Below are 14,812 nucleotides of genomic sequence, written 5' to 3' on the forward strand. Positions count from 1 at the left end.
AGTGTTATGAAAATGTTAGTTATGTTTCAGTTTCTTCATCATGCGGCCTTGGAACCAAAGGGTCCTTTTTATAACAGGGACCATGAACTATTTGGTGACCATGAAATGCAATGAAGTTATGTGGCCCCTTTGGGGCAGAGCCTCATGACTCTGGATTCGGGGGCCTACTATGCAATGATAAAGAGACTGGCCTCCTGGTCATGGTCTCATTGGTAATTTGGAAATACCATGGTGTTTTCTTGGGCCAGTGTGCGTACAAACCTGGGTGCTATTTGAGAAAGAAACAGGGCCGCCTGGGTGGCTCAGGCGGTTAAACGTCTGCCTTTGGCTCCAGTCCTGATGTCAGGGTCCTGGGACTGATTTGACCCGAGTTCTTTGTCAGGAAATTAGCCCCCTCTTAGGTCATTATTTCTGTGGGAAAATATGAGCTGCTCTTCAACTACTGTATTGGATATACCATCTATTACCATTTGCAGCCGGTCAACAAACATCCGTGGTTGGGCAGCCCATGCTGTGTGAGTGGCTCCTGGAAGCTAGAATCTTCTTTATGGCTTATTCGCCAACTTAACCCTGAGATGACGTCAACAATGTTCCGAGCCCACCACCAGGTGAGGGGGAGAGGAGCACTTTCAGTTCCTCTCTTCCCTCAGATTTTGATACCACTGCTGGATTTTGGAGAACCAGCACACTGGGGTTGTCTCTGCTCTTCAGGATCAGACAGAAGTCGTGACTCAGGCAACCCCATCCCTCAAAGTCCTGTGTGCTGGGTGAGATTGGAAATGTGATGACTGAGAACACGAAGTTCTCCACCCAACCCCGACCAAGGCTACCGCAACATCACCATAGGGCATTGTGACTCTCTACAAGTTACTCAGCAAACTCACCACAGATTGTTTTAATTCTGGACCAACTTCCCCAAACTGCCCAGCTACCCACAGCACTTCCCTTTTATTGGTGAAAGGAATACCCAGTCTAGAAAAATTCCTTGAGATAAACATATATTAATTCGCCGCGTATTTTTGAATGCTTGCCATGTGTCAGGCAGCGTCCTGGGCACGAGGGATACTGCTTGGAACAACACAGACATCTTTGCTTCATGGAGTTTACATTCTAGCTGTTAGAGGCTGACACAGAACATGCTGTTTAGATTCTTCTTCTGAACTTTTATTTTTTAAAGTTGATTTATTTTTTGTAATCTCTACACCCAACGTGGGACTCGAACTCACAACCCCGAGATCAAGAGTTACATGCTCTTCTCAGCCAGCCAGGTGCCCCTTCTTCAGAGCTTTCAAACATCCTCCGGTTTATCACGATCTTTCTTTAAAATGCGACACTCTAAAATTGAACATAAACTCCATCCAAGTAATTCTAAAATAAACCTGGCTTCCCAGGCAGTAATGAAAGTGCATTTTAAACATTTATATTTACCTTTGTTAAAGGAGGAGGGTCAGATGTATTCTATTTGACAGGTTTTTGGCTCCATTGGTAACTCATATATTTAGACCTGGGGCTTGTGGGGCTCCATGTGGTATACCTGTGGTCTCAGGCCCCAGAGTGTCAGGGGTGGGGGTGTTGAGGGGAGTGTGGCCGCCTCAGAAAACATTCCCTACTCCTGGCATCAAAATCAGTAGGTTCAAGCTCAGTTTTCTCCAAACAAATCACCCCGCGGTGTAACTTTTGTTAGGCACTATCTGTTGCAAAGAACAAACCCGCCCACGTAGCTTCTCTGGGGGCTTTTTCTCCTCCCATTCCTACCTGGATTCCTACACTTGGATCTCTTCCCTGCCCTACAGCCTCTTCTCATTCGTGAATTTGGTCTCCTCACTGTAGCTCTGCGCCCCGCCCCCCAACTTGGTATGTGCTCAGCATCCTCCCAGGCTGCCATCTGCATGATTTGCTCCGTATTTCTCAATGTACAACTTCAGAGACAAAATTCTAATCAGATCTCTTTGCCCCTTTTTGGGAAAACCTGTTCGTCCCAGGCCAATTCATAGGCCAATTTTCCGGTCCAATTAGTACGTTTGGTGGGATGTTGATGGATAGGCTGTAGTTAGGGATGCATTCCTGTCCAATCAGCTACTGCTGGAGAGGGTCAGGCTCATCAGCAGGGCTGGGGGAGGGGCACAGCAGATGCCATGACAGTTCAGTGTGGTAGTTGTAGTGAGTCGTGGCCATCTTCCTCTCATATTTTCTACATACCCTTCAAGAAAAGAGTTCCTCTCCCTAGTCACCATGGTACACCTCCGTAGCGTATCTCCATTAGTGGAGGATTGACCACCAGTATGCATTTCTCCTTCCTGTGGCAGAGGTAAGGATAATTAAATCTGCACTCACCAGTGTGGTTCTCCTCATTTTCCTGAGGTATATGGAGTACTGCTTCTTCCACAGAAAGATGCCTAATTCCCTAAGTGGGTGCAGACCCCACCTGGTGAGGAGCCAGGAAAGGTCTAGATAAGGCTCTCGCAAAATGGTGATGGCTTGGGTTCTGGGATCCAGAGTGAGGACTTGCTCGAGGGGAGGTTTATGAATCTGAACCTGAAGTTTTTAGAAAATGCCAAGGAAAAAGACTGGGAAAACCAGTCCAGGTGGCGAGTCCAGAGGGCTGAACAAGGTCAAACAGAGGAGAAGATTCAAGGATCAGGAATTGGGCAAAACTGGAACAGATGGAAGATGGCTTCAGAACTGCTGAGCCCAGAGCCAGAGCGTCTACACTTGTTTTGAGGGACTCACCAGGTGCTCCACGGGGGGTTAGTGCTGGCCTAAAGGCACACCGTCGAGGCGGACCTTCAGGAAGAGACTGTTTCTTCTACATTTACTCCTGGTCACATTCTTTTGTCTCCAGTCTCGGAAGAGTCATTCCAGCTCTCCTCCATCACCTCCGAACCTTTTACCCTCTGTTGCAATCAGCTCTTCCTGCCTCTCTCAGACACTCCAATCTCTAACAGCCTGGAGTTGGGGGGACATGTTTGCAAGCCCTTTAGCCAGCTGGCTCTAAAGAATGCAGTCCAGTAAGATGAATTTGGCATCTGCCATGCCGGTCACTTAGCCAGTTCCCTCAGCAGACGCATGCTTGGCGACCAGCACCAGCAGCTTTGTGTCTTTCCCGGGGAAACCCTGCTCCTTCATGATACCATTCCTGGGAGGAGCTGCTTGTCTTTCTGCTGTGGGTTCTCTCCTACCCACTCCCAAGCCGGCTTATCTGCCAAGCAGAGGTAGTCAGCAAGGCCACTCACTCTCATCTCTCTGATTCGCTCTCACATCCTCTCAAGGGCTCACAACACCCCATCCTTCCGGTTGGGTCCTGACACGGTAACAAGTCACACCGGGGCCACACGCCTCCACACGCGCTGCATATTCTCCTCCTGGCCTACCAGTGCTAGCTGAAAAAGCCCGAAGCCCAGCTCTCTAGTCAAAGATGATGCCATTGATAACTGCAAATAGGAGACAGTCCCTTGAATTGGCAGACCCTGAGGCCATTAAAGTGTCGTTGTTCCTGAGGAAAACTTTTTAAAGGTCACTGTTGTCCCACCTGCAAATGACCAAGTCTGAACCTACATCTGTGCCTGAAGCGGCTTTTCTTGCTACACAGAGGAGACTACCTGTGAGGTCACTGACCTGAGGATGGCTTCTAAGGGTGGGGGGATGAGGTTGTCCCCAGAATCCCTATGTGGAATGCATTTACAAGTGGCGGCCCGGGGTCCCTGCGATCCTAGGGTGACATGAGGGAAGCACTGAAAGCACAGCGGGTTTTTGGGGCCTAGCACGGACCACGGTCTCTCTTTCAGCTCCAAAGGACAAACTTAACCTTCTGGAACACAGCTTACTCCTAATTTGGGGGCTACCTCCAGTGCATCCGTTATATCTATTAAACCTGTTTGTACAATAGAAACCTATTGTTGATAAAACATCAGCTATTACCTAAAGCAAACTCTTACCTCTCAAAACCACTATGTTCTCCCCGAGAAAAAAATTTATTTTGCTCCTGCTTCTGAGGTGCCCGTGGTTTGGTACTATACCAGCAACCCTAAACTCGGGAGATGTTGACATTCGCTAAGAACACCATTTATAGAGAACCGGCCACTTCACCTGAAGTTTCCCCCTATTCGCTCAATCGACCGCCACGTTAAAGAGCAGGCCTTATCTTGGTCAGAGCTTTATTTCAATTCCAGAAGGATTCACGGGTTTCCCAGGGGCCTGGCTTAGCATCAAGGGAACCGGTTATTGAGGACACAGTGTGTGCAATGGGATAAATTTATGGGGCATAGAGAAAAAGGCCACCGCAAAAGTGCTTCAGGTCACCACTGGTTATGAAGAGGCCGGCAAACTCATTCTGCCCTGAGCCAACTGTGGGGACTTCTCTCTCTAGGAATGCACACGTGGGACAGGCCTGCCTTCCAGGCCTCTCGCACGAGGTGTGTGAGTGTGGAGTGGTCTGCGGTGGTTCCAAACTTATCCCCACACAGGCTTTTCTGCACCAACCGACTAGTATTTCCTGAGTGCCTGTGGTGGAGGAGACCCGGGTCCTAACAGACACCTTTACCTTTTCCACAGGCAGTTCAACAGTTTTCCTTAGTCAGGTAACTCAGGACCCACAGTTCCTCCATCTAAGGCTCCATCAAAGGAGCTGCAAGTTGAATGACACCCTTGCCCACGCCCATCACACAACCCTGACTTTCTCTTGAATGCTCTAAAGTCTCCTTTCTCTGCCCATCCAACCAGAAGAAACAGCTACCAGTAAACAGAGTACACCGAGTAACAATATACAGTCACATGTTGGTTTTTTTCACATGTTATCTTATTTAAGAGCAAGGGGTTGGGGAGTCCGAGTTGAGTTCCCGTTGTGACTGTCACAGTAAGTAAATGTGACCTTGGGAACGTCACTTGAACTCTCGGGGTCTCGGTTTTCCTCATCTCTAAAATGGGATTAATCATAGACATTACCTCCCTGGGTACAGCTGTAAGAATACACTGAGCTAATATTGGCAAATTTCTCAGCACAGGGAGCACATACTCAATAAATGGTAGATTTATTATTTTTCTTTAAATAATTACCTCAGCCTCTGTAAGTTTGCCAGGCAGTTATAATTATCCCTGTTGGAGAGAGGAGGTTAATTGATCCAAGGTTAAACAATTCATTAGTGGCCTTCCAGGGCTTTTGACTGCAGACCCCAGAACCCCCACCTACCCCTTTACCCCCAGTCAGCTTTGTAGACTTTTATAGAATGGGCTGCACTGTCCAGCACAAGAAGAGCATTCTCCTTGGTGAAGGTCAGTGCCACAGGATGGGAGAGACCGTGGGTGATGATGGGCTTCAGAGCTGGAAATTCCTCAGGTCTTCCTAGGCAAAGGACAGCCTGACTAGTAGTATCTGCTACAATCACATTCCCCTGGTGATCAAAGGTCACGGCTGAGGCAGTTATCCTGGAGGGAAAAAAGAGGCTCAGCCCAAAGCTATCCACCTGGCCGATCAGCTGCATACTTGGGCTGAACACCTTCACGGTGGTGCTGCCAGCCCCAGTCCCCAGACCCAGAGGGTGCTCTAGGACCGCAATGGCCCCGGTGAGCCAAGACACGGCCACCCCTCGGGGACTGCACAGATGAACTTGCAACCTTTCCGTCCTCTGGAGGACCCCTTCGGGAAAGTCCACTTCCAGCAGGTGCAGCGACCCTGCCTCCGCATCAGTTACCACGACCCCATTCTGCGGGGTGGTCTCCACACCCCAAGGTAAGGAGAACTGGCCTCCTATGACAAGCTTGATCTGGCCAAAAAAATCAAACACTTTGATGGAACGGTCGCCGGCGTCGGTGACAACCACATGGCAGTCGTTGGTGACGGTGACATCGAGTGGGTACCTAATGTCCTGAGCAGCCTCCCCCTTCTCTCCAAACTGATGAGCACATCCTCCCCCGGAGTCAAAGATCTTGACCCGCCTCCTGCCGTCGTGCACCACCACGACCCGCCCCGTCTTGGGACACAGCGCCAGCCCCGTGGGGTTGACCAGGGTCCCCCAGCCTCCGAAAGCGCGGTGGCAGGTGAGGGCCCCGGGGGCGCAGGGGGCGGCGCGGGGGACGGCGGGGGCTGGGCGCAGCCCCGAGCCCAGGAGCTCCAGGAGGTGAAGCACCGGCAGGCAGTCGCTGGTGTCGCAGCCCCGGCAGGCTCGGCGGCAGAAGGGGCACTCGAGGGCCAGCGTCCGCGGGTGCGCCAGGGCAGCCACGCAGGCCAGGCACACCACGTGGCCGCAGGGCAGGTTGCGCGGGCGCCGCTGCTGGCGGTGGCCGAACCTCTCAAAGCACACCTTGCACTCGAGCAGGCTGATCTCGGCCTCGCGCACGAGCTCCTGCAGCGCCAGCCCGCTCCCCGACGCCTCGGCCCCCATCGCACGGCCGCCGGCGTTCCCGTTGCGCCGCGGGTCGGCGGGCCGGACGCGTCCGGGCGCCGCGCGGGGTCACGGTCACGGGGCGGGGCGCTGGTCCTGACGTCGCGGGTCCAGCGCGCAGCCGCTGGGCGGCGCGGCCTGCTGTCCCCTGGTGGGCGCGCGCGGCACTGACTCCGGAGGGCCTGGGAGTGGACCCTTGCTTACAGGCTGTATCCACAGCGCGCGGGCAGACCCGTGACCTTCACGACAGTCGCGGGTGGGTCAGCTCCACTTTACGCGCGAGGAAGCACAGCTATTGACGAAGCACGAGCAGGTTGCCGCCGATTACCCAGGCTGTAAGTGGCAAAGCCAAGACCTAGAACACAGTCTTCCACCTGTGGTACCCCGCAGTTTCCAATCCTCGGCGCTGGGCGCTGGGTGCCAGGGCGCGCCAGGCACCAAGCGTGGTCTCACAGCTCGTGACGCTTATGATCTCATTGGGAAACGCAGACCAGTGAGGGAAGTTAAAAACCGAGGGGGTCAGGCAGGTGTGCCTTATTGTCTTCCATCACACCTGCAGTAAAGGAGCTGCTTAGTGAATTGTAAAAATGAATTCGTGTATGAACAAAGCAAGGATACAGGACAATAGAAGAAACCCTCTAGGTGAATGAGTGTCGGATGGGGGAGCAATGGCTGGGAATGTCTTCCAGAGGAATATGAAATAAGAAAGCTGGTGATCATAATTGCTATGGAACTTAATCTGTGCCTGCCTTCTTTTAAGTGGTTGACATAGATTAGTTTATTTAAAGCTCAGGACAATCCTATAAGGGTTTATTATTTTCCTCACCCCGTTTCTGCAGTAGAGAGGTTAAGAGGTCACAGAGGCTTAGTATCTTGCCCAGGGTCACCTGGCTGGGAAGTGACTGGGCTGGGATTTGAAGGCAGGCAGTTTGCAGAGTCCACCCTCTTAACTGTCCCAGAGGTTCTCAAACTTGGTAAACTTGGCACATGGTGAATAACTGGGTCTCATGTGGAGGTTTCATTGGTTCAGAGTGTGGTCTCGGCAGCTGGAAGTTGTTAGAGCTCCCCAGGTGATTATAATGGGCAGCCACATTTGAAAACTGCATTACAACAACCCCTTCAAATCAGCAGCAGGCTCAAGTCTTCCAACTTGAGTCAAGGCTGGAGACAGCGTACCATGTGTGTGAGGGTCTGCAAACAGGAGATAAAATGAGCTCTCTCAGAAATCCGTTGTGATGCTACAATTTCTCATGTTTAGGAGTCCTCCCCATCCCTCCCCATAATGCCTTACATGGACATTGTTTTTATAAGACCACGTACTAGATCACTTCCCTCATTTAAATCATTATATTATGACCTTCATCCTCTTGTTTGCTATACTTCTGAGAAAACGGGATTTGTATCCCCTTTTAGGCCCCTGAAGGGAGCTTTAATGTAGCTAAAATCACATCAAATAGAAATTAGTTCCTGAAGTAATCTTTGAGTCAAGAGGAACATTCAGGGGCGGCTGGGTGGCTCAGTTGGCTAAGCGTCTGCCTTCAACTCAGGTCATGATCCCAGGGTCCTGGGATGGAGCCCCGCATCGTGCTCCCTGCTCAGTGGGGAGCCTGCTTCTCCCTCTGTCTGCCACTCCCCCTGCTTGTGCGCTCTCTTGCTCTCTCTCTCTCTCCCTATAATAAATAAATAAAATCTTTTAATAAATAAAAAATTACAAAATATATACATTCAGGGGGAGCGTGGCTGGATCAGTCGGTAGAGCATGCAACTCTTGATCTCAGAGTCCTGAGTTCCAGCCCCATGTTGGGTGTGGGGTGTACTAAAAAAAGCAAAAACCAGAAAAAGGGAAGAAATGCATTCAGGACACCAAAAATAGAATCTTTTTAGAACTAGTGTTGTCTAATAGAAATACAAGAGGGGCGCCTGGGTGGCTCAGTCAGTTAAATGTTCAACTCTTGATTTTGGCTCAGGTCATGATCCCAGGGTCATGAAATCATGAAATCGAGCCCCGAGTCAGGCTCCCTGCTAGGCGTGCAGCCTCCTTGAGATTCCGTCTCTTCCTCTGTCCCTCCCCACTCGTGCTTGTTTTCTCTCTCTCGCTCTCTCTGAAAAAAGGAAAGAAATATGAGAGCCACATTTATAATATTAAAATTTCCAGGAACCACCTTTTAAAAAGTAAAAGAGAAACTAGTGAAATTAATTTGATGCATATTGTATTTAACCCCCAAATACCCCAAATATTATCATTTAGAGATGTAATCACTGTAAAAATTATTAACGAAGTTTTTCAGCCGTTTTTTAGTACTAAGTAAAATCTAGGGTGTATTTTACACTCACAGCACATCCTAATTCAGACAGACCCTACATCAAATGCTCAGTTTCCCCATGTGGCTGGTGGCTACTGCATGGAACAGGAGAGAGACAAAGTCTGTGCTCTAATATATTGCCTTCCCGAGATGCTTTCCAGGCTGATTTCATTGAGCCGGGACTTTCTTCTAACTTGTCTCTGCTCTAAGATTGTTTTAAGATATGCCCGAAGACCCCAGCTCATCGTTGACTATGGCCAATCTTCAACGGACCGGTCCCTTCTGTGTGACTCAGGCCGCCCCCCCCCGGGAATCCTACCCGCTTCTTCTTATCCTTTGCTGCCCCCTGCGGGGTAACTGGTAGTACTGCATCAAGAGGCGGAGGTGGTCCGCGAGGCAAACCAGAAAAAGCGTCAATAAATCCGAGATATTTGGGGCGCCTGGGTGGCTCAGTCGTTAAGCGTCTGCCTTCGGCTCAGGTCATGATCCCAGGGTCCTGGGATCGAGCCCCACATCGGGCTCCCTGCTCCGCGGGAAGCCTGCTTCTCCCTCTCCCACTCCCCCTGCTTGTGTTCCTGTTCTCGCTATGTCTCTCTCTGTCAAATAAATAAATAAAATCTTAAAAAAATAAATAAATAAATCCGAGATATTTGAGAATGTTAGCAGTATTTGCTCTGCCACATGGTGGTTAGACAGCACAGTAGTTCTGGAAAACATCGTGGCACGCACGCAGACCATCAATCCCAATGACGTACTGTCAAGACTCTAGTGCTAAATTTAAAGTATGGAAATCTAAGTTTGTGGTGTTTGATCAGGGGTTCAGGTTTTCTCGATTACACAAGGCTTTCGAACTAAAAACGTGTATGTTTGAGTCTCATAGTTGAGGATCTGCACGTTCTAGCCGGGCGTCCTTAGACATCACTCCTCATAGTTTGCTGCCTCTCTGTGCAAAGAAATACAAACTATTCCAGGGTCCCATCTATCTATCTCAACCATTCCCTCCCTCCCCACCTGTGCTTTTCCTGTTTTACCAAAACATAGAGTCCAATTTTCCTTTCTGTGCAATCCCAAAATTACTCTTTACCTTCAATTCCTCTTCCTTTTGCTCTTATCTCTGGAAAAGATAAAGTCCCAGGAGAGCAGGAGCCACATCTGGTGTTGCGAGACACCATATCCCCAGTGCCGAGCACACCCCCAACGCACGGGAGGAGCCCAACAAACGTTTTATAGATGGACGATTGGATGAATACTTAAAAGCATACAACTTACAAGTATTCAACCCAGATGCACCTTCTCGTTCATGATTGTCTAGTATTATAGGAAGCATTGTGTAAAAAGTAGGCATTTAGGGGCACCTGAGTTGGCTCAGTCGTTAAGCATCTGCCTTCAGCTCAGGTCATGGTCCCGGGGTCCTGGGATGGAGCCCCGCTTCGGGCTCCTTGCTCAGCGGGGAGCCTGCTTCTCCCTCTCCTTCTGCCTCTCCTCCCTACTCATGCTTGTTCTCTCTCTCACACTGTCTCTCTCAAATACTTTTTTTTTGAAGTAGTATTTATCCAGGAACTGTGCTAAGCATTTTGCTTATCTCTAGAGTCAATGCTGATAGGTTTCTCAAATACCTTATTGAGTCTAATCCTCATACATACATTAATAAAAGGAATGCCCTGTGTCTGGCTCCAACATTTGGAGCTTCCTATGATGAATCTTTCCTCCCCTGCGGCCGGCTCTCCGTGGATTTCCCCGGTGCTTCCCTCCAACACGCCTCACTCCTCACTTAGAAGGTTCTGGAATAGCCTCCCCGTGCCTTCCTGCTTCTGCCCAGAACAAGCGCTGAGGGATGTGGGGGCAGAACAATCTGAAGAACAGGACTTGCGGTCAGTGGCTGACCTGTGTGCAAAGTACCACCTGTCCGGGGGGGGGGGGCACTGAGACCCAGTTCAGGGTGCTTACAGCAGAGGTGAGGCTGAGGAATCTGAGGGGGGAGTTATTTGCTCAGGCACGCGGACTCCTGGTTTTGTGAGTGTGGCAAGATGTGCCACTTACCTGCAGTCTCGAAGGAATCCCAGAATGATTCCAATGACACCATCACATCCCAGTCTGTACCTGACAGTGACTTTAAAGAAAGGAAGAGGGGAAAGCCCATAGAAAAGAAGCACCTCAATCATGGAGGAGATGCACAACCTTTTAAAAGGGGAGCAAAGACAGCAGGAGCTTCAAGATGGGCTCGTGAGCCCCCAAGAGCGAGAATGCCCCTTGCCAACCCGAATCCCTCTTGCGCTGGTCAGGTGTGAGTTTCGGGCCAGCCTGTGATTCCTTGGACCCTGCCCTGGGCTGTGGCAATGTCTGCAGCTTTGCTCTCCCCCAGGCCGTCTTGTCTACCAGCACCCGATCTGACCAGCGGTCTGATTTTGTCACTCATGCCGTGTGTGTGTGTGTGTGTGTGTGTGTGTGTGTGTGTGTGTGTGTGTGTGTGTGTGTGGCTTCTCGGGGGTGAGGGATTTGGTGGGGAGCAGAACGGTGTCTTCAATGTCTTGAGCACCTGCAGAATAATGAGCTGGGGATGTATGGCTGGTGATGGGAATCTGGACATTTTAATGTTTCTCAATTTGAAAAACGTGTTTCAGGATGCCATCCTTGATGGTCTTCTCCTCTCCCCACCTGCTCTCCCTGAGCAGTGTCCTCCTTGCTCATGGTGTGAGGGGCCTGCATGCACCCCTAATGTAGGCTTACGACACAGTGGAGTAACGTTCCATGTGCAGTCTCTGCCCCGAGAGTCTACACTTCCTTGGAACAGGACCGCCTTCAATTATCCGTCCATCTCCCTCCAGGACTTTCAAGAATACTTGTATTTGCTGAATGAGTCTAATCGCAGGGGAAAGATTAGATAATCATGGTACAGCCATATGGTAGGACATGATGCAGCTATTAAAAAATCTTGTTTTTAAAGAATCCTTAGTGACATGAGGGAAGGGCTGATGAAACACCAAAGAAAGAAAAGATATAATACTGTCTCGTGATTGATCTCAGCTTTGCAGAAACATACACGTGTCTGCAACATACTGGCGCGGGAGCAAACAGGAAAATGCAACATAGAATTAGTAGTCATTCTCTCTAGTGATAGGATTTGGCCACTTCTGTGTTTCTTCTTTAGACTTTCCTGTGCTTCCCGAGTTTGTTTGCAGTGAGAAAGTATTATTTTATGGTTATTTACTATTTCACGGTCTATTTTATTGCTAAATACTTCCCTTGATTATCCTCGTACTAGCTCCTAGAGTTAACACCAATATTGAAACGAATTTCTGTTAAGACCCAGTGGTTAGGGATCACGGATTTTTAGAGATATCTTTCCAGTTCACGCATTAAAGCGACACACAACGAACAAAACTGGGATATGATTCTTTGTCGCAACCCAGCAGAGTGACTTTAAGCTTTAAGGTACGTATATGGAATTCTATTCTTGTCCCCATCAACTTAGCCACTCTGGTGAATTTGTAATATAATGCTTGGTGAGAAAAAAAGCACATCAGATAAGAAAGGAAAGTCAGAGCTGTCAGGATGAGAGACCATTTTTATTTTTTTAAAAGAGGTCAGAAGACTTTATTTATTTATTTTAAAGACTTTATCCATTCATTCGAGACCCAGAGATACAGAGAGAGAGAGAGAGAGAGAGAGCACGAGCAGGGGTTCTCAAGCAGAGGGAGAAGCAGAGGGAGAAGCAGCCTCCCCGCTGAGCCGGGAGCCGGACGTGGGGCTAGATCCCAGGAACCTGGGACCACGACCCAAGCCGAAGGCAGACGCCTAACCATCTGAGCCACCCAGGCGCCCCAAGACTTTTTTTTAAAAAAACCTTCAAAGAAAGTGTGCTATATACGTATATATACATGTTAGCATTAACATTTCTAAATTGCTCTTCCTTATTCACATAAACAATGACAGGTATGCACTATAGTGGAGAATGGGAAAACTTTACTTGGACTACTTCTTCTGTGGGTCATGTTTTTAATTGTCCCTTCATTCTTTTGCCCAGAAACCCCCTTTCTGTGACAGTATCTCTCACATCTTTCAGGCAACCTTCTGTGGTCCCCACACCATTAACCCTTTAGAGAACCCAATCTCCAGCTTGCCACAGGTAGGTGATAAAACTTTGAAAAGCTTTGTATTTTTCTTTCCAAATCCATCTAAGTAGACTATTACACACTTTTCTTGTTTTGTCCTGCCCGCCACGAAAACACTGAGTGTACCTGCTGGTGCATTCATGTCTGCAACTTAGGCAGGGCAGGGCGTTTCATAAATCAGTTTGCAGGGCACAGAGGGTCAGCAGATCTATTATTTAAAATATAAAATTAAATAAAAGGCATTTTTAGAAAATGCTAAAAACAATTCAGTTGCTCTAAAATAATCTATATACAGTATCTCTCCCATCCTGAGACTTTTTAAATGGTCCGTATTCTCCCAATGATGGCACATAATACGTAAAAAATCAATTACAGAGCGCCTGGGTGGCTCAAGTTGGTTGAGTGCCCGACTCCTGATTTCAGCTCAGGTTATGATCTCAGGGTTGTGGGATCGAGCCCTACGTGGGGGTCCACATTCAGTGGGGAGTTTGATTCTCTCGCTCTCCTTCTGCCCCTCCCCCCGCACTTTCAAATAAATGAATCTCTAAAAAAAATTCAACTACATATGAATATCTCAATCTTATTTAAGATTCTTTGGGTGCAAGTTGTAGAAACCAACTCTAGCCAGAGAAAAAGAGGTCTATATCATAGGGACACGAGGTGCTCTCCCCATTGCAGCTGGGTTTCAGGAGGGGGGGAAATAGAAACCCAGAACACCCAGGGCCCCTCTCCAGCTCCCATTTCCACTTCTCTTTCTGCAGATCAGCATGTTCTAGTTCTCAGATCTGTATGCTGGGGTGCAGCTGCCCCACAGCCCCTGGGGTCACATTTCAGGTGTGTCCACTCTACCTTGCTTTTCCCACCACAATCCTAACAATCCCCAAAGAGAATCGGATTGGCCCAACTCAGGTCACTTGTCTATCCTTGGTTCATTCAACTGGCTATAGAGGTGGAGTCTAGAAGCCCACCCTGTGGATGGGGGCAGGTCGCAGAGAAGCAAGGACCTTGTGAGACGGGAGACTCCAAGTTAATCACCTTGTAAGTATTAGAATAAGACCAGTGCCCGAGAGCGTCTAGGAAGGCAGTTAGTTCCTGCATGGGGCAGAAGAGGTGGGGAGGTCAAGAACTCTGAAGCCTAAGGAAGTTTCCACAGTATTCTGCTTATGACATATTTCTGGGAAGAGTGTCTGTAGATTTCATCAATATTGAAGGGGTTTATAAACTTCCCCATTACCAAGAGCACACACACACACACACACACACATGCACATACACTCTCTCACACACACCATCAAGCAACCGCTTTTTTATAATACACACCATCCTATTAACATGAGCTCAACAATCCAAATCATTTAGGTATGAGGTTGTATGGTTAGAGAGAGATGTCTGAGTTAACAAAGTGAGGCTAATGAAAAACAGAGAAGCTGTGAATCATGATGAACAGTCATGAATCGAGCCCTAAGGACATTGTACTTCATAAGATGTTATCACTTAAACAAGATTAAACTAAGAAAAAAACCCAAACAAACAAACAAACAAAACCCTGCTAAACTTAGAGAGAGACCTTCGTAAAAATTTTTATTTTTTACAGTTTGGGAAAAAATGTCCTTTCCCATATAGGTTGGTTTATTAATACATTTTAAAATATGCTTCTTGATTCTGTTACCATAAAATTATATAAGGAGAAAAAATGTGAAAAGGGCTCCTAGGATTGAGGATAAGATGAGGGTTTGCAGTAAAGCTAATATTGCATATAATTTCTTGGTCTTTTACTTTGAACACTAGTAAAGTGTTACATGACCTCAGTGATTCTAAATTTCATAAGGAGTGTCCATTTCTCTGCCTATTCTGTTTCCTTAAGTTACATGCATTGCGGGGTGCCTGGGTAGCTCAGTTGTTAAGCGTCTGCCTTCGGCTCAGGTCATGATCCCAGGGTCCTGGGATCGAGCCCCGCATTGGGCTCCCTGCTCCGCAGGAGTCTGCTTCTCCCTCTCCCACTGCCCCTGCTTGTGTTCCC

The 14,812-nt window shown here is 48.6% G+C and overlaps 1 protein-coding gene across 1 annotated transcript; it reads right to left on the minus strand.

Moving 5' to 3' along the window:
• Positions 1-1,045: 1,045 nt before the first annotated feature.
• NHLRC1 (NHL repeat containing E3 ubiquitin protein ligase 1) lies at positions 1,046-6,426 on the minus strand. Its single transcript, XM_073877611.1, has one exon. The coding sequence runs from the start codon at positions 6,375-6,377 to the stop codon at positions 5,190-5,192; it is 1,188 nt and encodes a 395-aa protein (XP_073733712.1). The 5' UTR covers positions 6,378-6,426; the 3' UTR covers positions 1,046-5,189.
• Positions 6,427-14,812: the final 8,386 nt, after the last annotated feature.

This window comes from Callorhinus ursinus, unplaced genomic scaffold, assembly GCF_003265705.2.
Source record: "Callorhinus ursinus isolate GAN/ISIS: 27379988/994484 unplaced genomic scaffold, GSC_fseal_2.0 scaffold26, whole genome shotgun sequence".
Classification (NCBI taxonomy): Eukaryota; Metazoa; Chordata; class Mammalia; order Carnivora; family Otariidae; genus Callorhinus; species Callorhinus ursinus.

Coding starts and splice junctions, on each gene's coding strand:
- NHLRC1 (XM_073877611.1), bottom strand. CDS start 6,377: ATGGGGGCCGAGGCGTCGGGGAGCGGGCTGGCGCTGCAGGAGCTCGTG.